The sequence below is a fragment of the Plectropomus leopardus genome, chromosome 17 (genome assembly GCF_008729295.1).
Source record: "Plectropomus leopardus isolate mb chromosome 17, YSFRI_Pleo_2.0, whole genome shotgun sequence".
Taxonomy (NCBI): domain Eukaryota; kingdom Metazoa; phylum Chordata; class Actinopteri; order Perciformes; family Serranidae; genus Plectropomus; species Plectropomus leopardus.
In genome coordinates, this window is record NC_056479.1 from 1,260,044 (window position 1) to 1,283,996 (window position 23,953).

General features: G+C 40.9%; 1 protein-coding gene across 1 annotated transcript in view; it reads right to left on the reverse strand.

Moving 5' to 3' along the window:
• The window catches only part of trpm4a (transient receptor potential cation channel, subfamily M, member 4a), a 58,528-nt gene extending 35,009 nt beyond the window's left edge, over window positions 1–23,519 (reverse strand). Inside the window, exons 1-5 of the mRNA XM_042504388.1 lie at window positions 23,445–23,519; window positions 5,589–5,650; window positions 2,312–2,489; window positions 913–1,093; window positions 325–494 (exon numbers count right to left, since the gene is read on the reverse strand). Coding sequence (XP_042360322.1) covers window positions 325–494; window positions 913–1,093; window positions 2,312–2,489; window positions 5,589–5,650; window positions 23,445–23,513 — 660 coding nt within the window. The 5' untranslated portion in view covers window positions 23,514–23,519. The remainder of the gene's footprint in view (window positions 1–324; window positions 495–912; window positions 1,094–2,311; window positions 2,490–5,588; window positions 5,651–23,444) is intronic.
• Window positions 23,520–23,953: the final 434 nt, after the last annotated feature.

A 23,953-nucleotide genomic window follows, 5' to 3' on the forward strand; every position in this document is an offset into this window, starting at 1 on the left:
GACTTTTCTTTAAAAATGTCAAATTTATGTCAACTAATGATGATTTTGTCTCAAGATTCAGATAAATGTCAAAGGTTGAGTCATTTTATTTAATCCTCTGGTTCTATTCAGAGGATACAGAGCCTTATCTGGACTGAACACATTTGGAGGAAATATGTAAACCTTTACTTTGATAATGGGGTACACTGGTATGACCAGCTTAGCCCTGCTGACCACACGAGACACACAGGATGAGGGACAGATGAATGAAAATGTATTTTGTGCTACACATGCAAAAGTCGATCAGATCCGTCTAGAATTGGCAGTTGAGTGTTTGATGAGTACCTGGGCATTGACGAGCTGCTGCCTGTTGTGCACCAGGCCCCAGGGGGCCAGCCCCACAGCTATCACTTTCTTCTGGGAGAGAGCTGGAGCCGCGGCCCCATGGTCCCTCACAGCTTCACCCACACAGCGGGCTATGCCTTCCCTCAGACCCCTGGTCAAGATCCAGGCCCCTGGGAAGGGAAGAGTATGGAGGTGGGACACACAAAGTGAGTCAAGTCAAGTCAAGTCAATTTTACTTATAAAGCCCATTAACACAAATCACAGTACCTCAGAGGGCTTTACAGCATACGACACCCCTCTGTCCTTAGACCCTCACATCGTCTAAGGAAAAACTCCCCCCCAAAAAACTCTGTTGCTGTTCACTAACTCAAAAACTGACCACATGTTAATTGCTGCGTTATCACAAAGTAGAATTCAAAACTGAAATGTAACATTTTTTTTTAAACTGAATGTCTGGGGCAGCTGAGGAGAACAGCAAGACACTGTACAAGCAATATATTTACAATTTCTTAAGTTTTCTTACAAAACTGATCCAGGTTGTATTCGTGATGGTTGCTATAGTTCCTGATGGTTACTGTGGGTTCTCACCTGTGCTCTGAGCAGCCCTGACCAGCCCATTTCTCAGGGCATCTCTCACCCATGGTTTGATCTTCTCATGGCCTTCACCCCCCACCACCGACACGACCAGGTTGGGTGAGGGCAGGCCCCAGTGAGCCGTCATTAGGGTGTAGACGATCTGAGGTGGTGTGTCACATGACAGCCGCAGGAACTAGACAGGACAAAGAAAGCACAGCAGTGTCTGACAAATAAGCAGAGAAAAGATTTTCCAATGTTTCACAAAAAGATGCAATTCACCAAGAAATTCTGACAATATTCATACTGTTTGTCTGACCTAATGCATATGGAAACTAATCCTCGAGGTGCACCATGGGCAACATTCTATCTCTGAGGATGTTTTCGTGTGTCTGAGAAAACTGGACCTCATCAGGTTTTAGCTGTAGTTTTCAGTTGTTCCTCTGACTTCATCACAGGAACAAAACACATCTGAAGCAGCCCATATCCTTTTCTAATTCTTTTCTAGATCAACTGAAACCAGTGACAAGTTCCGTGCACAGTTGGCAATTTGACAAGAGGACTGGGCCAACCCAACCACCTGACGCTGCAGGGATGAGAGGAATTATGGTGGAGCTCTCTGCTGTTCAGGTAAGCTCTGCATCTTTTTATTCTTGTTATGTCTTAGTGATAATTAGGCCTAGTGGAAATTATTTTACCAGTAAAAACAGCTCTAAATTTGAGCCAGTAGGTACCCAGTGGGCTGCAACTGTAGCGGGGCATTTAATACATTGTAAAATGCTGCACACACAGCTGGTAGACAGATGAGGTGCCTCTAGGTGGCAGCACGAGTAAGGTTATTGGGGTTAGTTCCTCTCTAAAGCAGTAATACTCAACTTGCTTTGCTTGGGGGTCACTTTTGCTAAATGATAGAAGGCCAAGGGCCAGTCACGGCAGCCCCATACATATTTCTATTTTAGGACATTTCTTAGATTTTAGGACAGTTCTTGGAATTTTAGGACTGTTTCTTGAATTTTAGGATGTTTCTAGGATTTTAGGATGTTTGTACGATTTTTTGATGTTCATAGGATTTTAGGACATTTCTAGGATTTTAGGACTTTACTCAGAATTGAGGGCATTTCTCTGATAGTTGGATGTTTCTTGGGTCAGACATTTGTCGGATTTCAGAACATTTCTAGGATTTTAGGACATTAAGGGTCTTACAAACAAGCACTATTTTGATGCTGTTTTATGCACTCTGGCTCCTTATGTATTCTAAAAGGACAAAAGCAATTCCCAGTGTGAATCACTTTGACCTAAGGGTTTTATTTATTATTCTTGATGCTGAACCACTCCACCAACTTGTACATTGGTACATTTTAGACTGTGTGTATTTGTGTGTGTGTGTGTGTGTGTGTGTGGCACTGCCACTTACATGACTGTGTCTGTGCCCAGCACCAGCAAACTCCAGCTCTCCAAAGGCATCAGTAGGGCACTCTGAGGAGTGCTGTCTACTGTCCCACTGAGTGACAATAGCTGCTCCAAAGAAGTCTCCTGTTGCCACCGAGTCATGGACATCCCGCACACCACCACACTGACACAATGCTCCATTACTGACAAACAACCAACAACAAACAAACTTGTTACTCTGTGTTTACATACTGCCTCAAATGCACTAAGCCATTCCAAAGGGCATTTGCAGTAATAACAGTTACTTTTTGGTTCATAGATTGTGCAGCCCTCATCTTCTCTTTGATTTGAATTCCAACAGGAAGGTTGTTCCAGAGTTTGGGGGTCTTGATAGCAAATCCAGAATCCACTTTCTCAGTTTTAAGTTCATAGATCAGGAGACTGCAGCAGAGTTTGGTGCAAAATCTGAGGTTAAGCACACATGAGCACAGAAGCTGGAGAAACACTATATGGAGTATTTTGAAAGTACTGAGTGGAACCTTATATCAGTGCTCAATTCAAATGGAAGCCAGTGCAAAAAGGCAAAAATTGGGGTTATGGGTCCACTTGTTGTATTAGCTTTTGTATGTGCTGCTGCTGCTGTGGCCACCAAACAGTACATGTTCTCTAATCTCCACCTCACCCACAAGCACCCCCATTTCTGTCTCTCAGATAACAGCACTCAGGTACAACACATGTGCAGTGAAATCTGGTCTGCAGTTGCCAAAAGGCTCAATAGAACTGTCATACTGTCAATACTGTCATAGAACAAAAAAGTCCATGATAAAAGACAACAAACAAATATTTTCTGTGTGCAGATGGTTTATTGCATATAAGCCACCATCAATTTGAGTGTACCTAAAAGTTTTGCCATGCCGCGAAAACCTAAGGAGGCTAAAAATAGCGCACCTCAGGAGCACCTCAGCAGTCATCGTCCCTTTATCTCTTGCACTGTCTCCTGTATCCCTCCAACATCGCAGCTCCAGTAACATTGCACATGTGTAATACCTCAAGCTCCCATGGGGTTAGAGAGTGTGTCCCAGCCTATTTTGAACCTAAGTTCACCAGTTATACAGAGTAAAGTCTGCACCCTGTTTATTGTCCACAGAACAGTGCTGCACGCTGACATTTTCTGAACAAAAAAATGCAGGCTGCAATGAAAGTCTCTCTCTGTGGGCTATCTAAAAGTCTATCTAAATGCTTGAAGATCCACTAATTACTAGTGGAATGGTCAGAGTTGTCATTGAAATTTAAGGTGTGCTGATGGATTCACGTCATCATCTCATGCATTAAGTAACATTACAAGTAAATGTTCCACCTTAAACGTTGCGAGCAGTTGGCCCAGTGAATTAAATTATTTTTTCTCAGTCTCCAACTGCTGTTAGGAGCTGCACATATCCTTTCATTTCATAGTTCAAGTTCACTTTTGTATGAAAAACTTGTCACGGTTCATGGTATGAACAGTGGTTAAAGCAGCCACAGCTCAGCCCTGAGCACAGTGTTGATTCACTAATGACCAGTGAAAAGACTGCAGTGTTTCAAGCTCCATATTATGCTCTAGATACCTTTTAGTACCAGATCTTTGTGCTAGGTTCCTCAAGCACAGGGGTGACGAAAAAATGGGTTCCAATGGTACTATCCACAACTTCTGACAATTGAAACACAAATAAATTTGTAACAAACTGAACTGAACTGAACCAAACCGACCAGTTGGTGGAAACGTCCCATTAGACAACCACAGACATTTGATCTCAGTAAGACATATTTAATGATGTCAGATTGGCATGTGCGCGAGAAGGTGGGTGCCGAGAGTGCTGCAGCCTGCAGCCCCCCTCTTTTGGCAGGAGGAGGAACACACGCAATGTGTAAATAATTCACAATTTTTAAATAATTATTCCTGCCTTCTTTAACAACAACTGCATACAATACATTGCCTAATCAGAAACCGATGAAACATATTTTATATTTTATTATTCATATTATTAATTTCTATAATGTGACAACTGTCGTCATCACATCAGGTCAAAGTGCAAAAGGCCAAGTTCAGGTCAACGCATATAGGGGGACATTTGGTGGTTGCTGGAGGAGCTAAACTATGTCGCAAAAGAGAATTTCCGATTTTTTTCAGTTCCAAAAGCCCCAAATCTACTAAATTTGAGGCTGACAAAGAGGACGCTGGGTCGAGTTGCTGCACAGGTGTGTCTGCAAATGTTACACCTGCATCCTCTGTAAGTTCCTACTAGATTTTTGCATAATTTAGTTGTGGGTCGGAGCCAAACAACCGCATTCAAATATGCATATGAAGCGTATATTAAAAGGATTTTGTTTATTTGTTTAAACATAATAAGAACACAGTAACACTGTTGGTGTAACTGACTGGTGTGTATTTTGGAGTGACTTTAGTTTTTAAAAAAACAATCTTTGAAGAAAAAATGTGTTTTACATTATGAATTGTGTGTGACTTTTGCCAAGTTGAACAATGTGGCTGGTGTTTATGCAAGGTTTGCGAAAACTGTCGGAACTGAGCTTGAGTTTTTTGTTTGTTTTGTTTTTGCACAGTGCACAGCGCGCTTTTGCAGATAAAAAACAGAATGATGATTTCGTTTGATTGGCGTGTTGTCTGAATGTTGATTTTGTTTGATTGATGTGCATTAAAGCAATTAAACTTAAAGCGAGTAAAAGCGATTAAAGTGCATTAACGTTAAAGCAAGTTTCTGGTCTTGCAATGTAACCGGCGTTTCGAAGATTATTAAAGGAGATAATGGATTTGATTTTGTTATGGCATTCTCTGAAGTTGCCACTGTAACTGACTGAAGGTATGTAAGCACATGCACACACTAATCCCTTGCAGCACCCCTCAGCAAAAACATGTGCTTGCACATATGCAGATGGGCGGTGAATCCTGCTTTGATGGACACATAAATTTGTGTGTTATCAGCATAGCAATAAAAATAAATATTTTTCATATGGAAGATTGTAGATACAAAAGAGAAGAAGTGCTGGTAAAGAGCCTTAAAGTACACAATTCGGAGGGGAAGCTAATCATATGAAATAATGAAGAGGAAAGCTAAACTATCTGGTTTAGAGATAGGATATAAAACATTTAATGCAGTGTCCCTTAAGTAACCCTTCATCCAAAGGGTTGTGATCAGAAAAATATTAAATCAGAGAATGAAATTTTAAAAAAAGGATCAATTCCTTTGACTTTTATATCATGACTTCAATATTTTTTCTTTTTTTTTCAAGACAAAGGAGGATATCACCTGAAAGAGTCTTCAACAAAAGTGGTGCACACTCGCTTCTTGATGATCTTGGGAACCCAGCTCTGTGAGAGGGAAAACAGGTTGTTAGAACTATAAGAGCAGCCAAATATGAAAGTTGACCAGGCGCCAAAAATGTGATTGAAGCAGATGCAGTGACACAGTTCAACAACAGTAATATCACCAGTTTTAATTAGTTTAATGTCACACAGTTTTTCCTTTTCTTGCCTCCTTTATATTTGCAAACTTGTCAGTATAAACTTGTCAGTTTATCCTTTCCAGTTTATGCAAACTCCAACTAACTCTGCTGACTTGCTCTGAATATAAAGAACATTTCAGCAGGTCAGTATAGTCCTTACTCACTGCCACAGAGAATGGAACTTCACCCTTTAACCAATTTTACATTTTACTTTACTGATATAAATAAAAAGACATATAATGGTTTATGTTATAACAACCAACAATCTGAGCTATAAAATACAAAACCACCTGCTTCTATTTAACTGATTGTTATGTAACTGACACCATTTCGCTCTGGGGCTGTCTTTCTCCTAAATGCCTTACTTTCTATATCATGTTTTGTAGAGCGAATATCAGCATGTTTACATGCATACAAGGAACCAGAGGTCAAGCAGAATCTGGGGTTAGTGTGGTAATTTCAAGGTGGCTGGTTTTTGCAGCACTAAAAAGCTGGTTCACAGGGGCAGCTGTGGCTCAGATGTAGAGCAGATCATCCTCTAACAGGACGGTCAACGGTTCAATCCCTGGCTACTCCAGTCATCATGTTGAAGTATCCTTGGGCAAGATACTAAACCCCAAATTGCTCCCAATGCGGCATCATCTGTGTGTGAGTGCGTATGAATGGTTACTGAGTAGCAGGTGGCAACATGTATGGAACCCTCGGGCACCAGTGTGTGACTGTGTGAATGTGAATGGGTGAATGTGACATGTAGTGTGAAAGCACTTTGAGTGGCCCAAAAGACTAGAAAAAGCGCTACACAAGTACAGTGCATTTACCATGTACCATTTACCATAATCAATTACCATGGTAACATGCTGAATAGTTAACCTGCTCTGGAGCAGGAATCAGATCACAACCTGACAACACCTTGACCTCTGACCAATCAGATCTCTTTGTAAAACAGAGCCTTCAACAAACAGAGAGAGAGCAAAAAATTTAATGATTGTTGATAACTAATTACTTATTGTAATTAATTCATTATTTAATATTTAATTATCAATAAAAATTAATAATGTTGGGGCACCACCCTGGAAACAGGAATCGGTAATTATATCTAAGTTCAGTCTCAAGAAATGTGGAAAAATACTTGACTCTCAAGGGAGTCAGAAGGCCTGACCCCAAGCTCTGACCATCTTTGCAATGAATGGTACACAACAATCACAGGGGGCTGCTCATGTAAAGACAACAAAATTATTAAAAGTAACAGTCACAATGAACAATCACTTCAATAAACATGCTCCACGCTATGGATAGTCTAATATACAAGTGATACTAATCTAGATGTGGATGTAAGCAAAGCCAGGTGGACACACGTGGGTGTAGACTATCTACGTGTATGTGTACGTATGTGTGTGTGTGTATAATGTGTGTGTGTGTGTGTGTGTGTGTGTGTGTGTGTGTGTGTGTGTGTGTGTGTGTGTGTTGGGTGAGAGAGGACAGAGGGGCAAGATGGTGGACACGATCTTGTAGCAGGGCCACATTACCAAAGTAACTTAGGATGGTGGGGTTGAATAAGTCATACCAGATGTGGGACAAAGGATGTGAAAGCAGGAGATTTGAGGGGGACAGAGATTCTACCACCACTTGTTCCATGTGTCCCCACCACTTTAACTACGCACAGGATGGCGCGCAGCAGAGTGAAACACACTGTATTCTCTAAATCTATGTCTGTAAATGTGGTAATTTGAGCTCTCTTAAGGAGCCGCTCACAGTAGGTGTGTGATCTTAGCAGGGTGTGCCTCTGTATGTGCTTGTGTGTGTGTGCATGTGCGTGCGCATGAAGGTTAGTACACAGATGGAGAAAGAGAAAGAAAAAAAAACAAATCAAAATGAAAAAGAAAAAAAATCTCAAAAGCTGCGTGAAGTTGTGGCCACGAGGGGATACAATAGTCATTTTCCTATCACTCAGGGGCCGGTATAATGAATCGATATCCGCATACTGTCCACTGGTCTTTGTTCCAGATAGGAACGCAATGTATTGTAACAACCACGCAGTGGCAGAGGCTCAGAACTAACAACACGCTTGCATGCTTGTACAATAGTGAATAGGCTCCTAGTGTGCGCAGTAACAAACAGGGATCAATAACACATCAAAACGGCATGGTGGTCCTTAGTGTTCTCAGCAAGTTGGTAAAAACAACACAAACACTCGTATCTATACTGTTTCTGCCCAGACAAAAGCTCTCTTTGGGATCGCTCTGAGAAATGAGCGTGCATCTAGTCCACTCAGGTTCACTGGATGGGATGAGCGTGCAAGGGACCACTGCAGCGTCCTACAGTGGAGGAGGCAGCGCAGTCGACTGGTATGAAGAAACAAGGTTGGTGGTTCTGTGTTCTCCTGGAGAAAGGGTTTTCTCCCCCTTTGCAAATGTTGAGGAACAGCTGTGTTGAGCAGCGTTCCTCTGGGATTCCCCTACCTCTCCAAAAAAGGAAAAGGTGTCCAAAAACACATGAACCTCTCCCTCTCGTCCAGCAAGTAAAAAGAGACGCGACCTATGTTGGTTAAATTCAAACATTTGAATAGTACTCCCTCACAGTAACTTCTTCTTAGAAAGCCAGAGCTCCCTCCTAGAAAGTCATCACATGGGAAAAAAAGCATCGAGACATCAGAGCATGGCGGCACTTAAAGCCTCAGTGACATTTTGGGAATTATAGAGGTTTCTAGCTGGGAAGCGGCAGATTCCCACAAATGGGAGAAGGGAATTTGAATTTAAACAGAAAGTCGCACCAAGGTGTGAATTACCAGACCGAGGGAGCTTATTTGTGCTTATATTTTTCTTACAGCTCTGCTGGTTGAGGGGGCCTTCTCTATTGTTCAGGACATGTGGAGGAGGTCCCAACATCCCCCCTTTGGTCCTAAGGGTGGGGTGCTAACTCTGCAGTCTTTGGAGCAACCATGGGCCGAACAGTCCACGTGTTCCCATGAGAGCACAGGTTGAATAATCCACGTCCCTGAGAATAGTAAGTTCGTGCGAGTCCAAACAGTTCACAAAGTTCATGTTCAGAGGCTAATGTCTGGCTATGGACACAGATGCTAGTCTTGGCAGGAATGCTAACTATTTCTAGCTAGTTCCTATGTCTGGTTCACAATCACAGAGACATAAACAAATACATTCTTTCTCATTCCACCACCAATTCTAGTACATTCTAATAAAAAAAGAAAGACAACAAAGAATAGAGGAAGGAAAGGATTGTGAAAAATACAATGGTAAGGAGAGAGTTAGTGGGCCATCCTCCCTCCCATTGTAGGGTTGTGGCTAGACAGGGGTATGGCTGCAGACTGGTGTGCAAAATGTGGTGACACCAGGAGGGCAGAATCCAGTCTGGCTTGTAACCTTTGAATGTACTTGTACATGACATGTGCGATTATTGCTGTGATGATCCAACCACGAAGCAGGAGCCCAAGGGCTGCTAAGCTGATGGGGTGGTTCTGGTAAGCTGGTTTGCCTGGATAATCAGGAAATGTATTGGAGAGACCAGTTGGTTTTAAGCTGAATCTTACCAGTTTGGTCTCCTCAGTTAGCAGTAGGTGCAGCAGCGTGTCATCAATTGTGAGATTGTGATTGTCAAAAGCGCATGATCTCAATTTCCACATCGTGTCTGTCGGGGTTGAGATTATGGAGGATAATGTCATCAACGTGCACCATGGCTCCATAACAGATAGTGAAAAACACAGTCTGATTTGACAAGGTCAGTTTGGTGGTTGTATCATGGTGGTCGTAAGACATTAGAACCTCAGTAGCAGGTGTACTAATAAGCCAACTGTTGCCAGCTCGCTCTACTCTTGTTTTCATCCTTTCATCTTTGATGGACCGGCAGGCTTGGTTCAGGGGCTTCCGCTCTGACACGACAAAGGTAGCTAGTCACATCTCTGATGAAAGGATTAATTGGGCAAACCCAGTGAATGTCTTTCATTTTAGTGCACAGGTAAAGATTGGGGACAAGGTAAAGCGAGGGGTTATCGTCATGATAGGCGAAGGTTGGTGGTGTCTTAAGGTGTACGTGTGTGTTATCTTTCCAAACCCAATGTTCATCACAGAGTTTAGTCTGTAAACATTCTGCTGTTCAATAATTGGCAGGTTAAGGATGAATCCTATTCCCAAGTTCTGTCGGTCTACTGAGACTGGAATTGTGCTGCCAAGACTGTATGCTGGGTGTACTTGCAACGGGGGCACTACAGTGGTGGTAGTGAATCTGAGGATCTGCTCAGCAAGGGCTAAGGGGACCAGGTAGGATGGGATCCTACCGGCACTAAGGAGTTGATTTCCCTAAGAAGATCCTGCATAAGATCCCTAACTACGCGTACATAAGTTATGTCGTCTTTTACAATACCTGATAAGGTATCTAAAGCATGCACAGTGTTATTGAACAGAGCAGACTGCAGATTCACAGTGACGATGGTACCCTGAAGGGTTTTACCTAAGTTTTGTAGCTGTCCTTGTTGAAGTTTCTGTTGGATTTCAGGCATCTCCTCATTAATTTCACCCATGTACCTTTGGAGAGCCCCAAGGCTGACAGAGTTAGCGGCCGAAAGGCCAATGGAGAACAAAGATTCGACACCTGCACCCGCGGCAAGCAGAGCACCAAGGAATCATTTGGGTCATTTGTTGTCACTGAGGTCCTTCTCAGTAACCAAAAATTTTTCCAGCTGCTCAAGAATGTGGACAGTTACCTCTCTGGCATGTTCCACGGTGCCGTGTGTTTGAACTCCACTTAACTTTCCTTATGTCAGCTTGGAAGGTAGGCGGATGTGTTTGTAGTACACATCCCAAGGATCTAGATGCATGTAGATCCTCTGGGTGTACATAGAGGCCACAGTTGGTGATGAGGAGTCCCTCATGAGGAGTCCCTCATCACCAACTCTCTGCGCTCCCTGCAGGACAATACCAGTTGGTGGGCCAGGTTTGACCACTGCAGTGAGTAAGGCAACTCATAAACCAAGAAATGAGTCTCATCCTAAAACAGACCAGAGGTTGGTTACTGGGGGAGTGAGCTAAGAAAGCACCTGTTCAACCATACTTCTAGTGCCCCTCACCTTCCCCTTGGAGTAGAGGCCACTCATCTTTCTGAGGAGTGATAATGGCCTCTCTCTTTGGGAGTGAAAATGGCTTGTACAGCCTTATACAGTTTGCATGAACCCATTTGTACATTGGTGACTGTCTTGATTTTAAAACTCTGATCCGGTAAGCTGATGGTGAGACTTTCCTTATGATTTCGAAAGGGCCTGACCAGCTAGGAAGGAATTTCTTGGAAGTTCCTGCTGGTTTACCCTGTCATAGTAGGCTTTTGTTCCTTTACATGCTAATACATTGCAGTGATCACGGTGGAAGTTAAGTGGGTGTCTCAATCTGAAACAAGAGAGAGGGGAAGGCACCAGCTGCTGAGCACATGGTTCAGAAGGAGGACAACGGTTGTAACCGCCGTGTCGTTGGGTGCTGGGAGGCATTTGACCCACTTGGGTGCGATTTGGTCCCTGGCCATTGTGGCTATAAACCAACAAACCTTTCTTCATTTTCAGGTGCGGCACGTCATGATGGAGAGCTTGTATATCTTTGGATCCACTGAAGGAGTTTTTAGCCAAAAGCTGTCTAATGGCTTGAAGAGCAGGGTCCTGCTCTTGTATGGTTACCAGGTCTGCATCAACAGGTTTGTGACCCAGGTGCAGTGTTGGTGTTTCAGTTTGAGAGCTTTCTCGCCTCTCTCTTGCGTGTTGGCGGTTGATGGCATTCATCGCCCTGGTTTGAGAACAGGAGAGCCAATCATCCTGAAACACCCAGGATGTGCCTTGCTCTGCTCCTAGTTTGGCTAAACGGTCAGCTTCATCATTGCCATCTCTATCAGGACCTGAGGCTTGGGAATGACCCTTAATCTTCTTCCAATACACGGTCATTCCTTGGTCTGTTACTAGATGATCACATGCCAAGAACAGTTCAGAGTGTCTGACTTCCTTGTTTCAAGCATTCATCATGCCATTCACCTTCCACATGGGAAGTGTGACATAAAGCTGTGTTGGGCATAGTTAGAATCAGAGCAGATCACCAGCTACACAACAGAAGTTTAGCAACTTGCTGGAGTGCAATGAGTACTGTCGCAATCTCGGCATACTGGCTAGTTTTTGTTCTTAGTTGGAAATAGTTCAGCAGTTCAGGGTTCTGACCCTCTGTCCATACTAGGCCCACCCCAGCCCGAAGGTGACTCCCATGGTGAAATGAACAGCCGTCAACATAAACCTTTTGTAGGCCATGACACACATTCTCATCATAATAACAATGATCTGGCTATTTCTGCATAGTCCTCGATGAACTGTCGGGAATAGTTGCAGACACCAAGGAAGCTTCTGAGCTCTGACAAGTTTCCCGGCGCTTTGATGTCTCGAATGGCTTGAACTCTCCCAGTTTGGGGTTCGATACCATTAGTGCCAACTGTCAGGCAGACATACTCAACTTTGGTGTGGGACCACTGACCTTTAGTAAGAGCCAGTTTGGCTCCTGCCATGGAAAGTTGGGTGAGTATGTGCCGGATCTCAGCCAAATGCTCTTCAAATGTACAACTCTTTATGAGGATGTCATCAATATAAATGAGGTTACAGCGAGCGGCGGCATCACTCATTGCCTTGTGGAAGAAGATGTTGAACTCTGCTGGTGAGTTTGAGTAGCCGAATGGGCAATGGTTCCAGTTGTACTGGCGGTTGACAAAGGAAAAGGCCAGCTTGTACTGATGTGCAGGATCAAACCTCATTGTCCAGAAACCATTTGCCACATCCACAGTTGAGACGAAAGTTCCTGATCCAGATGTATCATGGGCCAACGGGAAAGTGGAACCTGTTTGTTGCTTCTCCAGCAACCTGTCCAAGATTTCTTGGATTGACTCATAGGCAGCCAAAAGAATTCTGTACTGACGCACAAAGGTTGGTGGCGGGTCGGTGGGTATGCACACAGTGTATAGGTCAGTGGCCCCATAATCGTGCGAGTCCTCTGAGAAAATGGCTTGGAACTCATTAAACAGCTGCCTAAGTGCATCTCTCTGATTTCATGTCATAAGGGCATCAGCTCTTTTTCTGCTTAATCCTAACGATGTGCTTTTGGTGTACCTCAATGTTGGTGGCGGTTTCACACAACATCAACAGCAGAAGCAGAAGGATACCTCGAGTGCAATATGTAGACGCAGAAGTCCACTGACAAAGCGCTAACGTGACAACCTGGAATGAGAACGTGTTGAATGTACAGCTTCCTGCAGGTGAAAAAGCAGTGAGAACTACAATGTCCAACAGATTATTCTTCTTCATAGAGTTTAGTAGAAGAGCAGTGTTGGAGGAATTAAAGGATCCTAGAGCTCTTACAAACATATAAGCAATTATATGTAACAAACAAATGAAAATTGTATTCCTTTTAGGTGCCACAGTCCACTGAGTGAAATTAAAATCCCAATATAGAATTTGAAAGTCTATTCAGAAGCTTACCAGCTACCAATTTAAGGATAGGTTTACTATTTTTTAAGTCAGCAGGTTCCCCTGCAGTATGAACACTGAAACAGGTTTTTTTAATGGTTGCTGTTACGCTCCTTCTGTCCATACTGGCTATTAAAATATCCCCTCATAACATGCTTTCACTGTGAGACATAAAATCCACACTCCTCCTTCTGTGCAAACACTGTGCAACATAAGTCCATCTACAGAGAGTAAAAGGCTTCAGTCTGAGTGAGCATTCCAAGTGAAGATCTTGCAAAGTTACTTTAATTTTTTTGCGCAAAATGATATGTGTGTTAGTATCCCTGCACCACAGATCACCATGGAAACACTGCCTAAATATCGGGGAGACAAAACAGAAATCTGCTATGAGCTTGAATGAAATAAACTTTGTTTTAATGCTATGACTGCTGAGCACAGGCCTGACTCTGGACATATTATTTGGAGTCACTCTACTCAGTGCAGATCCTAGATATGTTTTCCTGGGAATTTTTTCAGAAAGGGTGTTGGCACTAAGCTGGTGTCATGTGTGGAGGGAGGAATATAATCTCAAATCATGAGATCTCAAAGAAACACACTAATAGGACCACACACGCATATACTGCAAACATTCACACTTCAGAGACAAACATACAAATTTAGACACTCACACAGACACACCTCTTATTCCTCCACTTATTGTTACTAGTTTTATTTTTTAAAATTTATTTTCTTTTTCAAAAACCTATTTTTAAAAATTAAATGACAGTGTTTTTGTTGATTTGTATTATTATTATTACCGTAAATGCTATATTTATGACTTGGATACTTTTTTTGCCCAAACCATCTCAATACAGCTGCTTCCCCAAAATAATTATTTACACTTTCTTCATGCATATCTACTGTTTATCTCTCCATTTAAATTTTCTGTATATTATTGAGCTGGACGTACCCCTATTTTCCTATCAGCACATCATCCCTGTCTTTATTATTGCAAATAAAAAATTAATAAAAAAGCAGCAAGATTTTAAAATCAGTTCTCTGAGTGACAGGTTGCCAGTGTAAGGATTTTAGGACTGGAGTAATGTGGTCAAATTTCCTAGTTTTTGTCAGGACTCTCGCAGCAGCGTTCTGAATAAACTGAAGTTGCCGAACAGCTTGTTTTGAAAGGGCTATAAACAGACCGTTGCAGTAATCTAACCGACTGAAAATAAAGGCGTGGGTGAGCCTTTCAAGGTCTTACTGTGACATCATTCCTCTGACTCTGGCAGTGTTTTTTAAATGATAGTAGGCAGATGAAGTTACTGATTTGATGCGACTGTAGAAATTGAAATCAGAGTCCAGGATAACCCCGAGGTTTCTCGCTTGACTCTGAGTTATGAGAGAAACGGATTCAAGGTGAGAGCGGACGCTCTGCCTTTCTTTCCGTGACCAAAAGACAATGATGTCGGTCTTATGTCTATTGAGTTGGAGAAAATTTTGATGCATCCAATCACTGATTTGCTCAGTACAGTGACACAGACGTTCCACAGGTTCATAATCACCTGGTGAAAGTGATATGTATATCTGTGTGTCATCTGCATAATTGTGGTAAGCTACTTTGTTATTTTTGCATAATCTGGCCTAATGGAAGCATATAGAGATTAAACAAGAGGGGTCCCAAAATGGATCCCTGTGGGACCCCACATGTCATAGTCATCTTCTCTGACTTACAGTTTCCAATTGAGACAAAGTACTTCCTGTCATGAAGATATGACTTGAACCATTTAAGGACAGTACCAGAGAGTCAGACCCAGTTTTTTAATAAAATTGTGTGGTCCAGTGTGTCAAAGGCAACACTTAGAACCAGGAATTTAAAAATGAGGTATTTTAGAGCTCCTCTCATTGTATCAAAATATGACAGCAGCAACATAAATTAGTGCTGGGCTTTTTGATTCTTTTGGCTCCTGTAATTACTTATGTCAGGTTACCAAAGTCAGAATGTGCTGATTTCATTGTGAATTTGGCCAAAACAAAGTTTTGCTGCACAGCCTCTGCCAGTCACATGGGGACGTTCATCCAGTTGGAGCTGCAGAGGGAAGATATGATAATGATCAGAGGTTCAGCTCCAGAGACAGCAGCTCCCCTCTGCTGTGTGACTGTGTCCAACGTTAAGTGTTCTGTTCTGCATTTAAACGTGTGTATGCATATAGGCTAGATGATATTTTGGGCTGGACCTCAACAGCACGTTTCATACACCCCTGGTTCCCAGCGTGGAGGTCGTTGTTGTATGGGTCGTCAAAGCTTCCCCAGGGTTTTGAGGCCTTCTTGATTTAATTCATTTATTACACAATAATGTCAAACATTTGTGGGTTTCAGCATTTTAAATGTGATGAATATATTTGTTAATTTACTGTCTTGAAGTTTTGGACAGGTGGTTGGTCACAACAAACAATTGGTAGAATTTCAAGTTTTATTAAAATTAAGAGTGGTTAGAAAATGTATCAAAATAAAATAAAATAAACAGAAGGCCTTTCTCAGCATTTCATTTAGTTCATAGAAAGTATAAGCATAACTACATGCAACTGTAGGTAAATAGAATCTGATAAAAAGTTTCAACCAATATCAGGAAATTTTATCTCTGATGAAATATTCACAGGAAATAATCTGCTCAAAATTCATCATAATTGCTAATCTAACACAAACTTCCTGCAGCAGGTATTTGGGTTAATTGTACAGTTTATCAGTTGTTCTTTACTGATATTGTTATTAATTTAGAATAAAATAAAAATCCCTAAAATATGTCTTCAGTTTACTCAATGAAAGAAGTCCCTGAGGGAAAAAGGTTGGGAACCACTGTACACGTTCCGGCCAAATAGGTTTTTTACCTAGTCTTGTTTTTCAATTTTCTGAGAAAGTCGCTATGGGTCAGAATTTCTTGAGAAGGGTGTGTGCTGAGGGAGGAATGTAATCTCTGATCATGAGATCTCGCAGAGGGATTAAGGCAGCAGTAAACAGGGAGCGACTGACGGAAAGGGAAGCAGACCAGGGATCAGCTAATTGAAACAACAGACCTGAGGTGAAGTGATTGAGCAGCAGGCATAGGATGAAAAGCAAGCAGAGAATGATAAAATGTCAGGAATGAGAAAGGAGGGATTCAAGTTCAGGCATGATCAAGGGGTTCAAACATCGCACTGGGAAAACTGCCTGTCACGCTCTCTGGGTGCTGTTGGTAAACAACATGTGACATTAGCATTCTTTACTAATGCACACACACACACACACACACACACACACACACACAGAACCTCTCACAGACCACATAGAGCTTTGTGGTTTCCAACACCTTCAAGCTAAAAGCTGTTGCTTCTGCGGAATGAACTGTATTAGATTGACAGGTGATGTGTGTGCAGTGAGGACTGGTTCAACCTGTTTGCCTATTGGCAATAGGAGTTCTTTATCACTCTCCTACTTTCACATTCACACATTGCATCGCCTTCTCCTCTGTTAGTTCAGCTGATGTTGGACTGTAAGATTTATTTGTGTTGCTACTGGGGAAATTGGGTCCCAAATAAAATGTGAGTTTTTATACATCTGCGCAGGTGGTCAAAGTTTGAGTTTAGTGTGACCTTGCATGCATCTCATGCTTGTGAACACGATATCTCATGAACACCTTGAAAGAATTTCTTCAAATTTGGCACAAATGTTCACTAGAACTCTGATGAAAATAGATTTTGGTGGTCAAAGGTAAAGGTGTGACTTTGTCTCATTCTCATGAACACAATATCTGAAGATGGCCTTGAGGGAGTTTCCTTAAATTTAGCACAAACATCCACTTGGACTCAAGAATGAACTGATAGGACAGAAGGGGTGACAGTTGGTCAGATACTGAATTGGTGACACTGATCTGTAAACTGTGCTGATTATAGAGATCTTCTGAGTGTGACACATCTATGTTTTCACTGACATGGATGTAAACTGTAAGTGCAACTTGACTGGTGCACAGAGGCATACAATAGCAAAGACTTAATTCTATTTTGACAAACTGTAGTGTTAATTTCATGTTAGATTTTATATGTTATAATAATAGTTATATTTATGTATGTTGAAGATGTATCTGAATGTTCAGTCAAATCAATCCAAATATTATATTTACAAAATCACTGACTGCGTATGTATCTAGTCTAGTCTATGTACCAAATAAATGTTAGATCTTGAGTTAAGTATAGTGGGCACCAAACTCACCAGTCCATTATCCATGCAACTTTATACAGTTATATAGTTCAATAATTCAATTTCAATATTTTGAGATATGTTTTTTCATTGTCCTTTAACTCATTAAGACTATTAATAAATAAGATCTTGAGACCTATGCACAAACAATAGAAAATTGGTGAAAATAATTCAACACCACATTTTGCTGGGAAGATTTCCAGGGCTGTCTGTAGTGACATCCTACATATAATAATTTGGGTACTGCCGTGCGCCTATAATACGCATGCATGAGTACATGCACACAGTTAAGTTAAGGCTCATTTTGAAGCTTATGTAACCACTGTTCCTACAGTGTCAAGTTCACAGACATCACTCAAGTATAACTATAAAATAAAAGAATGCATTGCTGCCGGCAACTAACATTTTCTTGCATGTTCGTCAGTGCATGATTTGTGCTGTGCATGCGTCAATATATATTAAATGTCAACATGACAACTTTGACTGATCGATTTGTTTTTATTGGCTCTCTTGCATGATGTATGCTTAGTCATTATTAGATCTTCAAGCATTTGATAAAATACAAAACAGTGAATATTCTTTTTCCTTACTCGGAAGAGAATAAACGTGGCAGATTGTTGGTGTACTTTGGAAGCACTACACCCAACAAGGACCTACATACTGTGCTGCTGACACCATTCCCTTGGAACAAAGAGAGCCATGAAGACAGAAAGGTATGAAAGAAGAAGAGGAAGAAGAAGAAGACATATTTTACTAATCCCAGAGGAGAAACTTGACTTTTTTTCACTCTGTTGTCACGTTACATGCACCCGAATTACACACACATGCAAAAACAGGACCTATACATGGGCAGTCACCCTAAGTTTGTTGGAGATTTTTAACCCTTTGAAACCTGAGCAGATTTGCTTGAGTTCTTTCAAAGAAATTAAAAAGCACAAGGTACAAGCAGCCGAAATGAGCCTCCTCCGTAGGGTGGCTGGGCTCTATCTTAGAAATAGGGTGAGAAGCTCGGTCATCCGGGAGGAGCTCGGAGTAGAGCCGCTGCTCCTCCGCGTTGAGAAGAGCCAGATGAGGTGATGAGGCATCTAATTAGGATGCCTCCCAGATGCCTAACTTGTGAGGTGTTCAGGGCACTTCCCACCAGTAGGAGGCCCTGGGGATGACCCAGGACACGCTGAAGAGACTATGTCTCTCAGCTGGCCTGGGAACACCTCGGGATCCCCCCGGGAAGAGCTGGACGAAGTGGCTGGGGAGAGGAAAGTCTGGGCTTCCCTGCTTAGGCTGCTGCCCCCGCAACCCGACCCCGGATAAGCGGAAGAAAATGGATGGACAAGGTAATTACTAGGAAATTAGCACACAAAAAAGAGAAGACAAGCAAGGAAAGTAAAAAAAAAGAAAAAAACAAACAAATAAAGAAAAGACTTTAAAAAGGTACTTAGAAATAATATTAATTCTGTAACATAATTTTCAGTATACAGTTGTTTATTAATGTAGTTTTCTGGATATATTCCCCCCAGTTTTTTAAAAATAGTTTTCTAAATCTGCTAAATTTTTTACAAGTTGTGAAACATTTCTTTCCAAGTTGTTTGGTGCCTTTTCCCTAATAACAGAAATCAATTTGCTTTGGCTTAAAAGGTTTAAGTACATGTCCTGGGATAGCACAAGAAAAGCAATGTCGAGCCAGGTTTCAAAGGGTTAAACAGTTTAATTAAACCATACCATTGTTTATAAATATGTCTCTAATACCAAAGGACCCTTTCTACTGAGTTTTAAAATGACCCAAACCCTTCTTTAGAAAAATAGACCATTTAGGCAGTAGAAATACAAATTGTGTGTATAACAAATATTTTTAACTAGAGCAGCCACAGTGTGAGGATCACAGAGCAGGAGAGGCCTTCATGTAACAGCTGAGCTCATGTTGCAGTGTTGAGTTCCACAGGAGGGATTTATGTTATAAACTGTGGACGTCACGCCCCACCTTCACCACCCATTCTCCCATTGTCAGACATGACAAAAGGGAAAAACCAAGATATCTTTTGACTCTAGGATTTCATTTTCAAGTTATCTAACTTTCAGTCATTAAAGCATACATTTTTAAAATCTAATAATTGCTGCAGTGCAAAGTTAGTGATATTATCCTGGCCACTGCTGCTACTGACGTGTATGTTACAATTTACTTGGGAAAACACGTGTGTAAGCTTATTAAATTTTGTTGGTGTGTGGTCGGCTGGGTGGCTGTCTTGCACCAATATTCTGTTAAAGTGAACACACAGCTTGTGTGATGATGTGATTTTTACAGAGGATTTGTGTATTGATTTACAGGTCCAGTATTGGGGGGACTGTTTAGCACCTTCTACGCCTTTTTTATTCTTCATTTTTTGATAAATTTGGCTGTGTTCATGCATATGGCACACATTTTTGGCAAGGCGGCTTAATTTTTTTTAATCAATGAATTTCCAGCTCAGTTCCTACAATAAGGCTAAAATATACTACATACTACAGTTTTTGATCACACAGCCATCAAAGCATAAAAACATGAATTGTATTATTTCTGGGTGTCATTCTGGACTTTTGCCTTGGGAATTGTAATTTCTACTATTTTCCACCTAATTATGTCATTTTTACCATATTTGGCAGAAAAATACATGATATTTCCACTAGTGCATTGTCACAATCAATGTTGCTGCAAATCATTGACATATCCCAGACTTTGACCTTTAAAAAAACTACTTTGCATGTTGTACATTGAAAATAATTAATTAATAATGAATAATAATTAATAATTTTTTGTGTTGTTGTTGGGGTTTTTTTTTATCTCAGAACACAGTGGCATCATGACAAAAACATGGTATTTAAAAGGTTAAAATTCTGTAAAATTAATGAATGTTAGATATTTATGATTAGGACTGATATTGGTTAAAAAAATACCTCAATGAAAGTAATAAAATCATATTAATGTAAAATTTTCTTATAGCCTTTATGAAAGTGCATTCATTTTGTGTGCAGAGCGGTAGGAGTGTATTTGACACTGCACAAAAATTTATGAACAATCAATGTTGCTGCTATTTATGGACATATTTGAGGCTGTATTTATCAAAAATAACAATGAATATTTACATTTTTATGATTAGGACTGATGTTAGTCAATGAACTCAATGAAAGGAGCCAATAATATTAATATGTATAATGTTTTTAAAGCTTGATTGTGAAAGTCACATTTTATGTGCAGAACGATACAAGTGTGTGTAATATTAAAGTGGGCCCTAGGGGTCATTATACACTAATGATTATTATTGTCACATACATATGCTATCATATTAATATATACCTGTAACATATATACAGTCATACACTAGTTTTTATTAATTTTTCTAATACTGTTGTTATTGTTGTTATTATAAGTCATTTTGTTATACTGTTGTTGCTGTGCATTCTTCTTTTTCTCTCTTTCTCTCTATGTATTATTTTGTCATATGGATCACACGATTTCTATTGCACTGCTGTCTGCCCAACAGTGCAGTAAAAAAAGGATCCCTCCTCAGTCACTCTTCCTGAGGGTTCTGTCTTTTTTTTTTTACCCATTAAAGGGTTTTGGGGGAGTTTTTCCTCATTCAGTGTGAGGGTCTAAGGACAGAGGGATGTCGTATGCTGCAAAGTCCTCTGAGGCAAGATGTGATTTGTGATAATGGGCTTTATAAACTGTTAAAAAAGTTGGATTTAACTGTCCTACTCAGGAGGCTTAAACTTAGGCCTATCTATTACTAGACTTTAATTGAGTGTACCTGCACTTTAAATCTTTTCTGGTCTGTTTTATCTAAATAATAGACTCTTGCTATGACCACAGTTCTGATCATAGACGCTAAGCACAAACAATAAAATAATTGTTCAATATGGAACCCCAAGGTGTGGCAGGACCCCTCCAGGGATCGAACGCAATTAAATCCTGTCATTTGATGCGTTATAACCATCCAAACTCCAGAAGAACTCAAACACAAGCTACCAGGGCATGCTGGGAATCCAAAAATAAATTTCCTCAGAAAAGGTGTTGGCTTCGCACACAACAGGAAGTAACTGCAACTTTAACGGCTGATAGTAGCAAAACACATATTTACATTCTATTTTTTGTTTTTTTTGTTCTATGACACATGGACCCCATAGGACGCCATATCCAGCATTATATCTGATCCATGTTGTTGTTGGCACACACATTTTCTGACAGATTAGGCAGAAAAAAAGGAAAAAAAGAGGAACGTTTTTTCTCATTTTTTGAGGGTCTCTGGAGACACCTTGGACATAGAGCCTATTTATGATGAAAAGCCATGAAAAGTTAATTTTGCATAATATGTGACCTTTAAAGGAGAGCCCAGCTAGGACTAAAAATCCCTGTACATAAAACAAAGCACTCACAGGAGGCCTCGAAGGGCTTTTCCAGAGAATGTCACCTGTCATGTTTCCAAACAAATAATCAATATTAAATAGGGGAAAGCGGGGGTGGTTGGGTAATTGTTGTACTGTTGTCTGCTAACAAAGCATCAGTGCTGTTAGAGCCTGACCCAAACCTGAAAGGCCCCATTTTACAAAATGTAAGTGCAGTCTAATTTTAAATACCTTATAATTAAAATTTCACTCGTGTTCACATCTCTTTAAGAATAAGAAAACATTTGTAAAATTATTATATTTTCATGAGTTACTGAAATATGAAATTTAGCTATCCTCTGAGTCTTCATTTCAGAGGCACCCATTAGCTCAGTGATGTTATCATTGGTGACATGTAGCCTAAAGGTTTATGAAGGCCACTGAGTATCACCACTGTAGCCTTAAAACTCAGTCTGGTTCAGTACAACTTGACAATACAGAACAAAATTTGACAATATGGAATGAAAGTTGAGAATAGACCGAAATGTCCAAAGTCTGACTAAAACTGAACCTGACGCAGAGTAGTCTGTAGAAGTCTAAATAAGTGTCTTTCCAACACTAAACTGTTAATTCAGACACTAGCACTGTGAAGGAAAGCCCAGCTGTTTGTCTGCTTTTGTCACTGCGCTACATATCCGCTCTGAGGGATCGATCCTCTGTTTGATGAGAGAATAGCCTGGTCCAAAATGTGTATTTGTTTTATAAGGCCTACTTGTCTCTATCAATTGCAGAAAATATTTTTATGTTCTGTGTGTTTCATTATCCATAGACATACAGGGTATGGGAGTATAATCTTACATGTTCATTCTGTAGAGGACAATCTGTGGCACACGGATTACAAGCTTTCCACCATATCACTCATGCAGGTTATTCATTTGCAGAATAACATGTTGTACAAGCTCATGAACACACACTAGGCTGAGGAGTTTTATGTGCATTCCATCACAAGCTTCTTCTCCCGCCTTTGTTTCCACAATAAGAAGTGCTGCAGGGCACTGTCATGATGGGACATGAACATCAAATGTGTTGTCCCTAAATTTAAAGTCAAAGTAAAATACAGGCTTGTGTTGTTCATGTCAGCAAACTTTATATTGATGCAAACAGCCGAGAAAATTTATTCATTTGTTTCTATGTCCCTTGTTCTTTTTGGCAATCAGGTAGGGAGAGGTTTTACTGTGTTGCTTTGAGTTTTGTGCTTTCATTCCTACTTTTCAATCAAATCTGTCTATTACAAAATGTAATCGTTTAGTTGTTGTTTGTTTGGTTTAATTGAGAGACAGTTAGAGTAAGAAACAGTGTGAAGCCTCATTATGGCAGCCTGAGGTATTTCACACTCATCTGGCAGAGCAGCATCACCCATCATCATCTCCAGATATGAATCAAAACAAACCAAAATTCCACCTTCTCTCACTGAACTCTCAGCCTGCACGCAGCTGACAGAAGTTTTCAGAAACCAGCCTCTGCAGTCAGACATCCACCACGGACTAATGTTGTGCCGCCAGCAGCGGTCGCGCACATATCTGTTATGTCACACTCATGCACATACCTGATCCTTCTCTTTCTTACTGCCAGCTTTCCCCCCTCCTCCGTCCCTCTCCTTTTCCAGCTCCTTCATCCTGCGCTTCAGCCTGCAGTCTGCTCACAGAGACTTGGCACAGCTGTGCGTCCTGCAGCCACGCCCATAGCCTCAAATCAGCCCCGCCCACAGTATGCACCCTGCCCCGCCCAGTAAACCACAGCTCTCTGCCTCTCTCACGCTCAACTCCTTAACAGTGCAGCAGTGTAGCAGTGCAGGAAGAACTGTAAGGGTCTTTAACTGAAGTAAATGTAGTCATTCCACAGTGTGGATACACACATTGAGGGGTAAAACTCATTCTATTCTACTTAGTATACTGCTATGTAGTTAAACTGATAATAATGCATAATATTTTCTAAACTTATCATATTTCATGTTTTTTACTAACTACAGTTGTCAGTTAAATGCAGTGAAAAAGTATTTCCCCTGAATTTCCCTCTAAAATGTAGTGGAGAAAACTGAGATATTCAAACTTAGTA